At 43.8% G+C, this 16,949-nt stretch overlaps 1 protein-coding gene across 1 annotated transcript in view; it reads left to right on the top strand.

The window, feature by feature from the left end:
• LOC144151482 (sodium-coupled monocarboxylate transporter 1-like) overlaps nucleotides 1–16,949 on the top strand; it is a 58,088-nt gene that overhangs the window by 28,181 nt on the left and 12,958 nt on the right. Inside the window, exons 6-12 of the mRNA XM_077682542.1 lie at nucleotides 3,137–3,277; nucleotides 3,939–4,068; nucleotides 5,457–5,545; nucleotides 6,124–6,233; nucleotides 6,931–6,998; nucleotides 10,060–10,146; nucleotides 16,474–16,646. Coding sequence (XP_077538668.1) covers nucleotides 3,137–3,277; nucleotides 3,939–4,068; nucleotides 5,457–5,545; nucleotides 6,124–6,233; nucleotides 6,931–6,998; nucleotides 10,060–10,146; nucleotides 16,474–16,646 — 798 coding nt within the window. The remainder of the gene's footprint in view (nucleotides 1–3,136; nucleotides 3,278–3,938; nucleotides 4,069–5,456; nucleotides 5,546–6,123; nucleotides 6,234–6,930; nucleotides 6,999–10,059; nucleotides 10,147–16,473; nucleotides 16,647–16,949) is intronic.

The raw sequence follows: 16,949 nt of genomic DNA on the forward strand, positions 1-16,949 counted from the left end.
GCAGCTTTTGCAAGTATATTTTTGGAGGCCTGCCTGGCCTGGTATCCCTTGGCTTAATCCTATTCCGTTTGCCTGTCTCTGGTACTCCACGGAGTGACTCGTTCCAACCAACCCAGCTACCTTGCTCAAGCTGGAATGTTCATAGGCACAAGCCGCTATTAACCTGTCAGCAGCTATATGGCCGTCACCGCTTTCTCACAGAAAAAACCACTAGGATCATTGCGCCAATCAACTCCTCTCGTCAGGACTGAACTCTACCCGAGCCCAGTTTTTGCGCTTGGGTCGACCTTGTCCTGAACAAGCAGATTATGCCTTGACTAATAAAAATATAACGGTCACGCAGATTCTACATTGCGAAACGTTCAACTGAGGAACTTGCGCATAACGTCCAAGTAGGCGAAGGTATCACGCATTTGATGTTCGCGGCCACCGTTCATGCCAACTGGGTGAATATAAAGCAACAGCGCAATGATTTTGGGTAGCTCCGCTAGGCGCCCTCGTTGCCACTGGCCAAAAGGCTCAAACCGAAACGGTCGAGAACTGTGTGAAGCCTACATCGTCGAGAAAAATGGTGCTATCATTTTCCTACCATCTGTGATGTAGACCAACATTCCTGTTAGCAGAGCTGCCGGCGAAGTGTCTCCGCCCATGCAAGCAAGCACTCACCGAGCAACAGGCAAGAGGTAGATCATTGCGAACCACGAATACATGTGCAACATGATCCGTCTTGCATAGAGGCCCTTCTTGGCGACTACGGCATGGTGGGTGAGCGCGCTCACTCGTATCATAGCGACGACAAAGCGTACGTGGTTCTGTCGCACATTAACTTTGTCCGCGAAAAGCCTGCACGCGATAACCAGTAAAGAAGTAGAAAAAGCACGCTGATAAACAAACAAAGAGAAAGGCGCACACAAACGACATATACAGTTCTTTATAGGTTGCTTGTGTCTACGTGTACCGCCGTCGGTTGGGCGCAATACTCTTTTTACCGCAGAAATGAACCGACGAGCTCCACAAATTTTTTTAGCCAGTACAGAAACCCCACGATCCCCAAATAGCGAAACCAAACAGGAAGCCTCGTGGATAGCTATGAATTTTTGCCGGGCCGTCATTATCCCTCTGGAGCCCTTCCGCCGCCTCTATAATACCTCAACATCTACCACGTTAAGTCATGCCGAGAGAAGTTTGTTCGTCACGGGTGGAGCAACGTGGTTTCCTAATACGTAGTTCCCTCGAGTTACATGGTTCGGGAATAATATCCCTGCGAGACGACATACCTGCAAAAGCCTTCCAGAAGAAACTACGTGGCGATTTTGCAGAATCTGCTATATCTGGTCTACACATTGGCCACCTACTTCTTGAGCTTGAAATCTCGCTAAGCCAGAAAGTGCCGTCAGATGAGGCCAGTAGAGCAAACAACTGGAGGGCTCCCGAGTCTTCAGAATCCGGCTAGATATCTTTTGTACGCCGCAGTTACTGCCTTCCGAATAACAAGAGCGCTGTACTTCACTCCCCATGTGCTCGATGTGAACACAAATATGCAGCCACTGTAGCTAACAAATTAGCACACGGGCCTGGCCGCTGCCTCCTCACAAACGGCGTGAATCACGTGATCCAATTTCGCGCAGCTAAAGGCACATGTCAGATCTTGTAAGATCGTGATTCTTTGAATCATGGGCGCCCTCCAACAAATGGTACATCAGTCAGTATGTGCTTGCCTACACGGACGGTATAGCTCAGAAAGGCTGTGTCTGAAGCCGAAACCTGCTTCAGCAGAAAAACTGGACTTCAGCAGAGAAAAAAAATGGCAGATCGCGCATTCAGTCGTTGATGTGGAAGTGGACGTATTTAACTGACCAGCGGCAGGAATTCTCAACTTCGAAAACCATGGTTTTCTGTCTGCGCTATCTAAAAAGACTGCGCAACCAAAAGGGCGACGTTTGGATTTTATCAAGAGGAGCATCTCGCTGTGTGCACCCTGCACTACAAAACAACTAAACAACGTCAGAAGAGCAGCGCGCAAACTGTCACCTACTAGGCTGGAACATATTACAGTCTTTAACTGGTTTCATGGGAATTAGCGCTGCCTGAACGGCTGCCTCTCCGGGTGTTAGCTTAAAATTAAATCTTTTGTTTCTGACAAATCATTTTGTGGTGCAAATCGACCTGTTTGTACCAAAATGTGCTTCCTTCAATACTGCTTGGGCCAATCAAAAGAAGCCGGTGGCTGACTGACAACTCTGCGTCGTACAACCTTTTAGGACAGCATAAAAGAACAATTTTGAAAAAAACATCCCAGCAAACCCTATATTTTAGGATTCAAATGTACATTGAAATCAATATTTTAATGTGGCACCCACGTGCATCGTTTCCCTGATTTATTGATAAAATTTCAAGGCGGCTATTTCTGGCGATGTATATATACTTTCTTTTAAAAAATTGTTCTTTCATTGATGCGCTTTGCGTTTTGATAACGTGTTAAGTGGCTGATTGTTTTATTCTCCAGATGCTGTTTATATTGCCGATATTGACCATATGAACTACGACCCCAATGCCAGCTCTATTCTCTGTACTGTGTTTTTAATTTTTATGCCTAGCGGCCTGCTCCTCGCGTTTTATCCGCTGGGGAAGGAGAAGAATAAATAACTAATTTTCGAGTATTTTCGGGTAGGACTGGTTTGCGAATCTATGAATCAGCAAGAATTAAATAAACAGTTGCGACGGCCGCAACAATTTCTAAACGGCAGCATTGTTTTTTGAACGGCAGAGCAGCTAAACGTTAATTTTTGCTAGGTGCGTAAGTAGCTATTCCCGCCTAAAAAAAGGCTTGAAAAAAACCGTTTACCAGCCACCCAGTCATGGTAATACACTGCGTACTAAAGTAACTATGAACCGGTCAGTTTACCCACACAGTGAAGTGACCAGGTATTTTGGATCAAATTCACAGGCTTGGGGCCAATTTGGAAGAAAAGAAACAACGCATTTTTATACTGTGACGATGGGGTAATTAATGCTTATTTTGTGTTTTACTTGTCATGCTTCGTTTGCACAAGACAGAATATTGAAGAGGAAGAACTTCAATTGCGTTTTTTGCACAATTGCACAATAATTTGCCGCTAACGTTTTTTGTTTGCAGCACTGCATTTGATATCACTCATGACGAAAACATCTGGGGCCCTCTGGTTGCCACCTCAGCGCAATGTCTGTACCGGTTGTGCCTAGACCAGGTCGTGGTCCAGAGGTACATGGCTTGTAGAACGCTATCCAGCGCGAAGAGGTACAACATCAAATTTTTATTGATTGTAGAAGAACTACCTTTGCTTTATTTGAAAACGTACAGAATATTTTCGGAATGAGTGCAAAACAGATTTCAACCGATGGCAGCAGTGCCGCCATGACGTACACATGTGCGGCATGTATGATAAAGGCAACACGCGGCTAGTGTTACGTTCATAATGCGTGACTATTATTCAAGCGTTACCTAGCTCACTTGGCGTAAAACTTGCGTTTCTACATTACCATAGCAGCAGGTGTCGCTTAAATCATAGCTGTCTTCCCAAACAACAAAGAGCATTCGCATTTTGCTGCCACATGTGCAAGCAAACTTTTTATTCAGTCCATTTAACCAAAAGTTACCATAAAACCTCCAACAGAGAGCTCGTTGCGAGAAAAGCGTCTTGCCACCCTTTTACGGGATACTCTATATGCGTTTTTCGATTGTACGTAATATGCTATGATTGCACACAAACACACACGAATAAATTTTTATTGTGGAGTCCTGCCTTCTGCATTCATATTTGATGATTTGATTAGGGCCCCAAAATGTCGCGGAAAACTGCTGCCTTTTTACACGTGGCCATCATTTATAGAGAACGTAAGCTGATTATGCTGTTGCAGTCTACAGTAATTTTTTTTTTGTCTTTTTGCCTTGCCTGCAGAACCTTATTTATAGGAGCATTTATGCTTCTCATCATTTATATATTCAGCGTGGCCATGACCTTGGCTCTCATAGTGTGGTTCAAAAGATGTGATCCCCAGCTATCTGGTGCAATCAGAAGATACGATCAGGCGAGTATCTAAAGATTTTGTTAGTAACTGCACCAGAAAAGTAAGCGGTATCGCAGCGAGTGCTCTTGGGAAAAGCCGCTGAGAATATTTTAATATAGCACGGGACGAGTATTTTCTGGTAGGCCTGTTTTGCGAATCTATGGATGAGCAAGTTCGGGAAAATATTTCGACACATTTAATCACGTTGAGCAGCACTTCCCTGGTAAATGACAGGTTACGGAACTGCGGTATTTTATAAGATTTCAAAGTTGACTTTAAATAAAAGCTCGGTTTAAGGTGTGTACACACTTTTCGGAAAAGGACACAGAAAATGTCTGTTTTCGTACTCTAAAGCTTGCTTCATGCAGCAACGAGAAGTAAGGGCAGTGAAGAGGGTCGCTAACGCTTGAAACTAGCTGAAACCCAGCTGAAGCCGGCGGAAAGCTATTTCGTGCGCAGACAGACGACGCTGGCATTTTTTAATAGGGATGTGCTTCTGAACTAACCGGATATTGAGTAGTTCCCTTAGCGTCACGGCCAGCCTCCAGGTGCAACTCACCCCACCACCGTGTTCTCGTAAATTATGGTAGGACATGTGCTAGTAATGTTATATAATTTGCATATCAAACGTATATGACAGGAAAAACCAATCTATGGCAGACCAAATGTGTGAAGAACATGCATGAAGAAAAAACAAGTATGGCATACCAGGCTGCTGTACACAACAAAAGGCTGCAAAACAGCACGTTCGACACAAATGTCATTTTAAGGTCAATGCAGGATGCACCTTTTTCTTCGGTTATCACTATCAGGCATTGAAAAGAGGGTAAATTCCAGTGGTGTATTCGAGCTGACAAAAAGCAAATTACAACTAAAGCTCTAAGGTTGTGCTAACTGCATCTGCAGCGGTATTTTTCGATAACCGTTCTCAATCCAACAGAGTGCGGAATTAATCCGAAGCAAGCTTGGTGGCGGGAAGTTAAAAATTACTCTCACCTCCCCTCGCGGGAACCCCTATGTAGATGCGACGCATAGGGGGTTCCGTTGTCGTTTCCGTTAGGTTGATTCTCCCATCGCGTGAAACGTGCCGTGAACCCCCTGCCGCGGCTATGACGCAACGTGGCGTGGCTATGACGCAACACAATCCAATTTAATCCAATCCAATCCTAATCCTAATCCAATCCAATCCAATCCAAGCCAAGCCAAGCCAATCGAATCCAGTCCAATGACCCTCGCGAGAGAGTGTTCGCTATCGGAGAGGAGAGGGGGTGAGCGGCGGAGAGCGCAGCTCGCGCGGCGAGGAGAATGGGGGAGGGGTGTGGACGGACAACAACAACGCCATATGGAGGGACAAGGCGAGTGAATGAGATGCAGTCAAATCTAAAATTATTAGATTTCCTTTTTTACAGATACTGCCATTCTACGTGAAACACTATCTTGTGCAGTTCAAGGGATTGAGCGGAATTTTCTTGGCAGCGCTTGTTTGTGCTGCAACCAGGTAGGTTCAGAGCAAACTGAAAGGTAATATTTCATACACGCCATAATTACTGAAAACCCGCCGCGGTGGATCAGTGGCTGAGGCGTTTCGCTGCTGAGCACAAGGTAGCGGGTTCGATTCCCGGTCGCGGCGGCCGCTTTTCTGATGGAGGCGAGAAGCAAAAACGACCGTGTGTACGAGATTTCGGCGCCCGTTAAAGATACCCAGGTGGTAATAATTATTCCGCAGCCCTCCACTACGGCACGCCTCATCGCCTGCGTTGCGTCTTCGCGTTAAACCCTACGATCAAATCAAATCAATAATTACTGAAAATCTATCAAATCGGCCGCTGATATTGTGGCTGCTTAATAAGAAGCCGTTAAGACGCGTGTTTAGAAGCCGCGATCTTCATTAGTCAGCAGTGCATGCGTAAGAAGTACAATACTAATTACCAAGTTTCTGTTCCGAGAGACGGGGTGTTGAGCTTTCGCTTAAATTAAAATTGTCTTCTATCTTTCATGAAATATTGCCACTTTTTGTTAGGTACATTGGTACTGATATATTTTATCTGAAAAAAATTGTTTTCCGTGCGTTCTCAGCACAACATCATCAATAATCAACTCCCAAGCGGCCGTAATCTACGTGGACGTGTTGTCCCGGCACTTCAAGAACATCGATTCTCACTTGCAATCGGTTACACGCACCCTTGGTGAGTATATTACATTTCCTTAGTTCATTGAAACTCCATTTAAAAGGCCTGATCTCCAATCAGGATAAGCAGTTTTAAGAAGAGTTGAAATGTAGTTGGCTGTTGTTTGTTTTTCGGTGTTTCTAATCACTTTGCAGAATTTTTTTAAAAAGTATTTCTCATTTCTTTGCACTGCCTGCGTCACCAGATTGCTGACATCCAACAGTGCGAGGCGCACTGCCTGAAGTACCGATAGTTCCCAAATGTGTTTATAATTTTACCCTTCCACGGTAATATAGAGATTTATATTGGTGCACTAAAAGCTTTACGGAGCGAGATTGTAATCAAGTTTTGAGCAGTGTAAAGTGGCAACGCATGTTGTTAAAGTAAGGGCGGTATGCTCATGGTGTTTATTCCAACTGTACTTGCAAATACAATTGGTCGATTTAAATTTAATGTAGGATAATGTATTAAAACTAGAAGACACACATGGAAAGGGGCGAGCAATGAAACTTTGACCGCCTATTTTGAGTCCCCTTTAAATTCCCCAGAAAAAGGACTGGGGGTTGGCTTCTTTCGTTGCTAATGGAAGCAGGCTTAAAATGGAACGGCACTGTAATAAATGACTACTAAATTGGGGAAACATAACCTAGGGGAATTTAGTTTGTTTGTGTGAACGTGTAGTACTTGGGGAGAAAATAATTCCACTCCCTTGAAGCCTTCTTTCTCGGTTCCGTGATGACGCTGTACAGCTGCGTGTGCATCTACCTGGGATCCATCACAAGGGTAAGATCACGTGGCTCCACGTTTCCCCTCCTTCCGATGTGATCTATTCTTTCATGTCAGTGGTGCTTGGTTTCGCGGCTTCGCAGTTTTGTGGCACAGTGGTGTGATTTCAAACAAAGACATGGTTGATTCTTCTTTCATACGAATAAGTAAAACACGAAAGTGAATAATTTCGTCAGCACGGCACGTTAGAAACAACAACATTAGGCACTGGATTACACGCGCCGGAGCATTGCGTGAATATGATTGAAACCCCAAGCGCTCGCAAACCATGCGAACGAAAACGAACGGTTCGTCAGCGAATCGTTTGGTGAAGTCGCGGTCCGCTGCAGCTAAAAGAGCATAATTTGCGCGTCCTCAGCAGTCTTGTGGGTGTGCTTGGCGAGCGACGTCCTCCATTCTGGTCGTTTCGGCAAAGTTGCGACCACATTGGTCCCGCTCCGTGGCGTGTATGCCAGACGCTTGTGTGGTGATGAGCTCAGCTTGTGGAACGTGGCGGCGGCGTTCCATAAGCTGAGCGGCGTTCCACATAGGCGGCGGACGGACACACACATCAGGGGCGGTATTCTCGAGTTTTGTCCCTTTTGCGTCCCTTTCAAAAGTGTCCCTTTTGGCGAGCCCTGATTGGCTGAAAGCAAACAACCGGAAGTGACGTAACGCAAGCGCGGTAAATCTACTGCCAACGCCCATTGCTTAGCCGGAAGTACGTCACGATGAAAGGGACGCAAAACGGACGTTTTCGAAAGGGACAGTTACGAGAATACCGCCCCAGGGGTTCTATTCCTGAGTTTTGTCTCTTTTGCGTCCCTTTCAGAAGTGTCCCTTTTGGCGAGCCCTGATTGGCTAAAAGCAAACAACCGGAAGTGACGTAACGCAAGCGCGGCAAACCTACTTGCAATGTTCACTGCCTAACCGGAAGTACGTCACAATGAAAGGGACGCAAAACGGACGTTTTCAAAAGAGACAGTTACGAGAATACCGCCCCAGTTTCCGCTGCTATCACTGCCCTATCAAGGCGCCAGCTATCGGCGCTCATTAGCGTCATGACGCGATACTTCGCTGCACCTCTCCTAGACGGCAGCACCATCTGGATGGAAAATTTAGAGGGAAGGACATAAGGCGCGTTCCTACAGCTATCCGAGTATGACTTCGTGGCTCAGTCGGGAGAGGGTTACACACCTCCCGTTGCGGCTAGACTGATCGTGGGCTCGAAACCTAGTGCTGCCGCGCCAATGTAACGTTTTCTGGTGATGTCATTGCTGTGATGCATATGACGTCGGTGAGGTTTGTGTACCCCGGAATAAAACACTTTTGTGTTTAAAATGTTAAAAAGGGAAAACTTTTATTTCTGGTATGTTGCAATATGTTTGCTCCTGGTATGAAAATTAAAGTATACATTAGCCATCTTGACCCTTCTATTATTAGCCGCTAAACCTTTTTCACCTATATCGTGCACAAAAATTGTAGTTGCGCAAAATCAGTATCCTCGCGTGCGTGCGGGGAGCAAGCCCCGGGTTTTGTTGTCCCTGGACGAGGATTTAAAGCAACGTCCTTTGGGGGCAAGCATCCTTACTGTGAAACCCATTTGATCATGCGCGGCCAAAAACGCATTTGGTGGCAGTTTTTTGCTCTTTATGTAGCGGAGGCCAAAATCAACTTGCTTATGATATATGCACATCTTTTGGTCCGCTTAGAGATAATAAGGTTGCGCTGATAAGTTGGGGTAATTTTACTTCGCTGAAAATGTTTTAAATTACACGCAGCTCAATTTCTGAATATACATTTTGGTCTGATTAACAATGTGTTTTCGAAAAATTTCTTGCCCAAAGTCGTGCTTTTCCTAAACGAATATCAAAATAAAAGCAGATTTTTATTAATTTCTTTTCGCGTATATTACGCTCAAGGCCAGAGGCTTTAAAAATGGGATTGGGGTAAAGTTATACAAAGGATACAACTAAAGCAGCATGGTCGCTGCTATACACGGCTAGATGCTGTCGGGAAAAACCGTGTCAACTACATTTCTTCGGAAATTTGAGGTTTCTGCGATGGCAGCTGTTGGCCCGGGAAGGTGGTTCCAGTCCGACGGTTTCTTGGGTATGAACGACTGCGGACATCTCTTAGTGGTAATGCGTTATTCCGGCTTTGTAGTGATGTTCATTGCATGCGGAGACGTAGGATGGTAAATGAATGAAAAAGCGACGAAGAACCGGAGTATGGCAAAACATCTTGTGGACGAAACAAAGACGGAAGTACGGGCGGTGAGTCGCTCATCCTGGTAAAAACAGTGAGTTTTTGATAGAAGTGACACTCGATGTACGACTACAATTACGGTAAACCAAACGGGTGGCATTATTTTGAACTCGTTCAAGAGAGTTCATCAAAAGTACACAGCCGGGGTTCCGAATCGGAAAAGCGTATTCCACACGGATTTAAGGTGGGCCAGTTGGTAAATAATTGAGTTACGAACAAAACAGAGCGGGAAACGAGATTACAGGAAGGGCACGCAGACACGGCGCTGACAAACTGAGTTTACTGTCACTGAAAAGGAAATAAATAGGAACAAATAAAAGACACCTGATATCCGTTTCTAGTCTAGAAGAAGGGAAGGCATTCAACGCGATGAAGGGGCAGAATAATAAAATTTGGAAGCAAAGAATTGACTGGGACAGCGCAAGACAGGAGCCTACGAAGGTCAATGGGTGGGATTTTTTTTTCTGGAGTGAACGTAAAAACGCTGTTCATGATGACGATGCTGAGATGCCTTAGAGGTAGACACCGACTACGAAACATTCGTAAATTGGCACTTCCAGTACAAAGTTTATCCCGAGTTGCGTATTTCACTTTTATCCCCCACTCAATCTTTTACGTGAAGTGCGAGTTTACGGTGTTATAGACCGTTAAAAATATATGCTATACATGAAGGAAAGTATGCAAATAGGTGACACTAGGCTGTGTTAATCTAAACAAACGTCTTTCTCTCCAGCCCTCAACTTTTCAAACCTACATCCGAATGTAAAACAAGAAGCGCAGGCGTTCTGAAAAGGCTGTTTTTCTGTTACAGGTAATAATGATGGTGAAGTCTGCAGCTACGGGTCCCTTCACCGGTCTCTTGTTACTTGCCGTAGGCTTCCCTTTTGTACACTCAAAGGTGTGTGCCAATTGCTTTATGAACAACAATCCGTATTGGAGAATTTAATTGTGCTGTATTTTTCTAAGTGGCAAGACCATCACCCTACATTGCTCATGCTTAGACTTGAAATGCCGTCTTATGTTATTTGTCTTAAGTGCCAAGCTTCTGGCACAGAAATTCTTCCAGGACACTTTGGAACGGGCCAGTGAGAACAAAAGACATAACCCCCTAATTTACAGAAGCCCTTCCCGCGTTAGAAATTACGTAAGTTTGCCTCTGCACCGATGAACAATGAACCGCGAATACAAACTTTTAAGTAGCAGACACTGCTAGCTGATCACAAATGGTTGAATTTTAAAGGTCTGCGAACGAAGTTGTAGTCCGAGCGAAGCTTTCCTTGGTGTTGCAGTAATAAAAACAGAAATTTTAATGTGCACCATTACCATAAATCGGGCTGGCATCGCTCGAAGCTAAAAACGCACCATGCATTCTGCCATCCAAAACTAAAATATTGTTGTCTTGAACTACTATACCATAATAAATACAAGATAACTTAACACATGAAAGACGGTAGAACCAGTGTCATGACGCTTTAATTAAGTCTCATTTGTAAACTCACTCTCTACAGGAGAGGTGAGCTACCCCTTTAAAGTGCTTACCTCAAAACGGCTGACTTGGTTGTTTGTTGTGCACCTCACATCACGAAATCTGCAACTCGTCGCTGCATTCATCAACATTGATGATTTCATTAGCCTGTTGTTGGTAACATGTAGAGGCACACTCTTATGGTGGCCCTAATGCACTGATTCACGCAAGTCAAATGCTTAAGGAATTCAATTTCACGTGAAGAAAGGTTTTTAGAGTTTTCTGTCGATTATGTATTGTGTCATCTTACAAATAGAACGCATTAAAGGAATCGCCCACGCATGATCAGTTTAAAGTTTGTCGCAGATTTTCAACACGGGTATGTGATATCCGTTGAAAGATTTATGACCGCTCTAGAGCCTTCATGCGGAGCAATATGTATTCAGAGTGCACAGAAACGAATCCGGATAGCATATAACAAAAAGATATGAAGGGCATATATCACAGTATTCTAAAAGTGTTGGAAAACTGTGATACGTAGTAAAAGAAAGATATTTATACAATCAGTGGCAAGTGAAACCAGATATAAATTTATGAAAAAAAGAAATTTATGTGCAAATGCATGATTTTCAAATGTGTTGGATGCGAAATGTAAAAAACTGTTAGGTATATTGCACTTGTTACTTATGGAATATATGTTATCACAGTTTGATATGAACGATGATGTCATGAACGCTATACCAATGTACTATGGTACAGAACCGAAAAGTGCGAATGACGCAAGTTTTTTTAGATCCGCTTGAAGCTGAGTTGTTATATGGCACCCTGGGAATTTTCAGGTGGGAGCATTTGGAAGAAGCGATAATAAGTATTAATCCGTCTATGATATAACAAAAAAACAGTGACCAACCGCGGGGTTTCTAATGGCTGCATTTTAATACAAATATTTAATATGGTTCTGCTAGTAGAATACCGGTTATAGTAGCGAGGCATGAAGAGGTCAGATCAGATTCAAGCAGAGTCGAGAAAATAACCTAGTAACTTTGACGAAGAGACCTTGTTGATCACACGAACTGAAGCGGAGAAAAAAACGAGGGTTTATTAGGGTAAATTGCGTTTTGTAGTTGACGCCGTAGGCTCATTATGGCGGCCGCGGAGGTTTTACGTTGTATACAGCCTTGTAGAGATTGAAGCGATTTTTTCGACAAACAAAGATGAGTGCGAAATAAATGTCATATTATATGCAAGAATAGCTGTTGTATAGCTGTTGTAATTGCGAAGGGAAATGAGAGTTATGGCGTTTCTGAAATAACGAGAAAGTTTTGCGATTTGTTGTGCCTGAAGAGATATGCCATGTACGTCCTACTGAACATTGTCACGTACCCAGAGACAACGCAGCTGTCTCGAAGAAAAACACAAGTTTATTGGAGCGAACTTGTACTGCCTTAACAACTCAAAGAATACACAGGTGGCGAAAAAGCAGCCAACAAAGTGACGTGTGTAGACTAGTGTCGGCGAATAGAATGCCGCGGCATCTGCTCAGCGGGAATTGATCACTTGGCGCGAGGGTTTCTAGAATAGTTGAATTGTATCCAGGACACTCTCGATCAACGAAGATTATTCTAGGCTGTTCACATTCGTTCGGAACCCTCTTCCTATCAGAAGAGATAACACATGCGGCACAGAAAGAAAAAACCGGAACACGCGCCTCCCTTGGCACAGAGACAACAGCGATAACACAGGCCGGCGCAGCCGGGAGGCAAAAGCAAAACACAAATAAACAAACCGAATGCATGGTTTGCGAAAATATTGAGATGATGGCCTTGGAACTTCATGCCCTCTCGGGCGTTCTAAGGGCGCAATAATTGATTCAGTGCTTTTTAAGAGCCAAGTCTTGCCCAATAAGTCATTGTGAAGGCCTAAATATCGTTTCGAAATATTGAGAGAAGCATGCATCCCTGAAACAATCTGGAGGTGACGTGCGTTGCGGATAAAAAAACTACTTATCAAGGTGAACTGTTGATGATAGAGGTTGCTCAGAAATTACAAATTTAATGAGTATACAGGACAAATAAGTATTTTCTAAGTCAAGATACAATGGCTCCCACTATTAATTCCTGAAACCGCCCGAAAAATGTCTAGTGACTTTGTTTGTGATCGTTCAAGCTAAACTTTGAATAACTACGTTATTCAGGTAACTCTGTACCAAAAGAGGTTTCTTAAACCTTGTTCAACATTGTGAAGAAATTTATTCTACTCAAGGCTTCGCGAAGTGGGCCACGCAAAGATATTTTCTGGCAACTTGTGCCAACTGGAAGGTAAAACAATGACGGAGCAGTTAAGAGAATTTTCATTTGCAAACTTAATCACGCGAATTAACGTTGCGGCATTTTAATCTTCCGGTACGAAGTTGATGAAAATTGCAATTGTCTCAAGGAGTAAAATAATGTTTTAATTATAGGCAAAAAAATATTTAGATATTATTTCCTAATACTCATGGTACCAGTGGTATGCATGCTGCAATAATCAGATATGTTCATTAATTGGCCAATGAAATGTATCTGACCACAATGGGTACTTGATTTATGATATCGCAACCAATATCAGTGACAACACACACGCCGCATTTGTCTTCCTTGTGTACCGTTGAAGAAGAAACGCCTACAGTGCGTATCGTCACCACTGGTATGAAATCGGCATACCATGATGGTCAACTATACCTTTTATTTATCATTTAGTAAATTTGTGCCTAAAGTATTTGTGAGTTCTGTGTACCATGGAAGAAGAATCAAGCGTCTAATACTTTTATCGTCCTACTTTACTCAGTTGTGGACTCATTACTAAAGCCTGTAATGACGTGCAAGGCTTATTTTTGGCGATTATTTATAATGGTTCGTTTGCTATTCTTGTCCTTAAAAAGGCGCTTATAAACCGTTGGCTAGCCTTTAAATACCCAATGGTAATAGCTGAACTTAAGTAATAATCAATGGGTAAAATATATGAATTGTTATAAAGTAGCCAGCTTACCTCTACAGTGTGAGCGTGGCGAATATTCTTTAAAAAAAGAATTCTAAGGTTGCGTGAACAAAGTAATTATTTTCTTGATGTGATCACAATTTTCTTTTTGAAATCCTGTATTCAAACCGGGAAGCTAATGGTAACGAGGATATGTTTGAGGCCACAAAATCTATCTCGGAATTTGAATGAGCCCTGTTTTTATGCAGAGTGGTAGGATGAGGTGTTAAACTTCTGTTTCTCAAGTGGGCTAACGAGTTATTTGAAGAAAAATTCTAGTCTATCATTGTCACAAATACTTTAGGCACAAATTTACTAAATGATAAATAAAGGGTATAGTTGACCATCATGGTATGCCGATTTCATACCAGTGGTGACGATGAAACCTGTTGAGTTGACTTAAGGTGCTAAGAGCGGAGTTTAGGAATTTCCAGGAAAGGAAGGCCTCCGAAGGGTAAAACATTATTCCCAAGGTTTTCCTCACAGCATGGTTAATGCTGTCACGTAATTAACCGGATCAGGAACGTACCGCTCCCTTTGTAGCGGAGAATAAGACGGAGCATATGATGTTCACAACATTCAGGGTTTGAAATGCCAAGATTCAGGGTTAATTAGTGCGCGTAGTTTACCTTCCACGCTCTTCAGTTCACTTCACGTCACCATAAAATTAGATGGTATTCTTACATAAATGCGACGATGACGTTTGCTCACAACATTGTAGGCGAACTCACGCGAGTTTTCTGAGGACAAGTTGGAAGGTGAAAATGTTTGATGCCATGTATAAGTACCCATATTACGTTCTTTTTAAGGTTATATTTGGGGTGGTTGTTCAGTGGTTCTATACGCGCCCAAACAAGCCTGCGCTTTTGCCACCCAGGCTATGGAGCTTCATGAGGCCAGTCACCCGATTTTCACATTCAGGGACATAACCCAACATTATCGCCTTCAGAGGCAGAACCGCACGGACCTATCCAGGGAGCGAAAACAATTTACGGCTTATGCATTCACACCCGACGCATCTTCGCTTACTTATTTCGAATCGCTACAACGCTGGATGCAAGTGTTGGTCGAGAGTAGGTACATTTCACCACATAATCGGGGTGTACGAATTTATTTCTTGTAAAAACACTGCGCTAAATTGAAAGTACGAAGACGTAAGTCTGCATCGTAAGTCTGCATCGTGTGTCCCCCCGTCCTTCGTCTTCGTACTTTCAATTTAGCGCAGTGTTTTTACAAGAAATAATGCACCAACTAGCCCAGAAGCAAGCTATCATAGACTATAGTGCGAATTTAACTCTGAGAACCTTCCTCTCATCCCGTCACCTAAGCCAACAAGGGAAAGGCGGATCTTGCTGTTCACCCCCCTTCTGACTGCCCAGCTGCATCTGGTAGCCAGAGCAGCCGAGCTCCCTTTAAAATTCTCAATAAAAGTATTTCGTCCTCTAACCCAATGACCAGCCAGCCGCATTCAGATTGTTGCGGCATACAGCACCCATGAGCGCACAGACATAGGTGTAGAGTTCCAGGTTGGCTGAATTAATCCGTACCCCGCTACGGATTCATTGCACTTGTATCTTAGGTATGTTTAACCAGAAAATATAAATTCTTGATAAAGTGCATACGATTCGATTAAAATAGTAGTACTTTGACTGTTATACCCAGCAAAACACGCCTTGAACAGGATGCGTAAAACTAACATAAACAAACGCGCCAAAGTAAACTTAGAACATTCTGTTCAATGATCATTCAATGATCAACAGATCATTCTGTTCTGTTCAATTGAACATTCTGTTCAATTAACGGTACAGTCCCATGGCCTTAAGCCCGCTCCCCGCCCAGCCACAAGGGTTGGATACCCCACTCAGCCCGGGCCCATGGCATTGAGCAAGGGCCAGGCGTGGTCTCAATGGTAAACGCTTCGGGCTGAACGGCCCGGGCCACGCGCCGAACCGGGACAGCGATTTCATACCAGCCTGGTCTCGTGCAGTGCTCTAGTAGTAATATAAATTTCCGCAATAAGAACGCCTTCTTCCCAGAATAGCAGTTGGATAGGTATATAAAAATCACTGAGGATTACTACACTCCCTGAAGCGAAATTTGCGCGCATGGCCAACTGCAGCCTCTTCGGCCACGACGCATATGTGCTGCGTCTGAGGAGGTGACTGCGCGATCAGCGAACGCACCCCGCGTGCGCTACTATGCCGTTTCCCGCCGCGCTTAGACGCCGCCGAGCATGACGTTACATATCGTGCTTAAACCTGCCTCGCAAATGTCACGTGATTCAGATGAGCCACCAGCTCAAGAGGGGGCGTCCAGTTTAAGTGTAAGGGTGGAAGCTACCGGTCGGTGGCGATGCATAACGAAGTTGATGCCATTCCTGAACGTGCCGCCCTCCCACTCACACTTTAGCCACAGTTTCCTCCAGCCCTTTTCTTTTTGTCTTCGCTCGCTCGGTTACAACGCCATCGCCATGACACTCACCACAGCCAAACCACATTAGCGGCCGCCAAAGTGCTGTGCCCTAAAAAGCAAAAAAAGAGTACGAAGTTGTGCACGTCATTTGATCCATTCCCTGATAGGAATATTGACAGCTGTTTATGATGAAGAGCCCCATTAAACGCAATAATTGTTATCTGTAGCGATATTTCAGAAAGCGATGAACATTTCTTTCACGTGCGTAAACACCTAAACCTTAGTCTGGAGGGCATACCACATTATCCTATGTTCGTTGCATCCTTCTCCTAGGGAGCTGGAATTTCCACACTCTTGATGCTCGCCTTTCAAATGTTTGTCATGTGGCAAGATATTCACTATGGAGCAAGGGCACCACGCATGGCGGCAACGATTGACTACTGTCCGGAAAACACCACCTACATCCAACAAAGCACCAACTATTCAGGAGATGTTTCGCCTAAAAGGTATTTACTAAAATACTGATGTGAATACCCAGCCGCTGTGGCAGTTCACTGCGAAAGCTAGTCAGAACCTGCTAGTTGCGACAAAATATAAGGCGAAATATTGTAAACCGTATGTAGGCAGTATTCAGATATAAAAAGGAATTATATAGGATATGGTCACGTGTTTTGTGTACTGCAATCACTCTAAAGAACGGCATTTCTGGGCATGTAACCAGAGGAGTAATTTATTTCCCACTTATATAATTGCAATATTTCGATTGTGAGCACTGGGTAGACTACAAGAATTGATACAAAGTGGGCATA

Source organism: Haemaphysalis longicornis, unplaced genomic scaffold, assembly GCF_048455015.1.
Source record: "Haemaphysalis longicornis isolate Haplotype H1 unplaced genomic scaffold, Haemaphysalis longicornis Haplotype H1 scaffold_9, whole genome shotgun sequence".
Lineage (NCBI taxonomy): Eukaryota > Metazoa > Arthropoda > Arachnida > Ixodida > Ixodidae > Haemaphysalis > Haemaphysalis longicornis.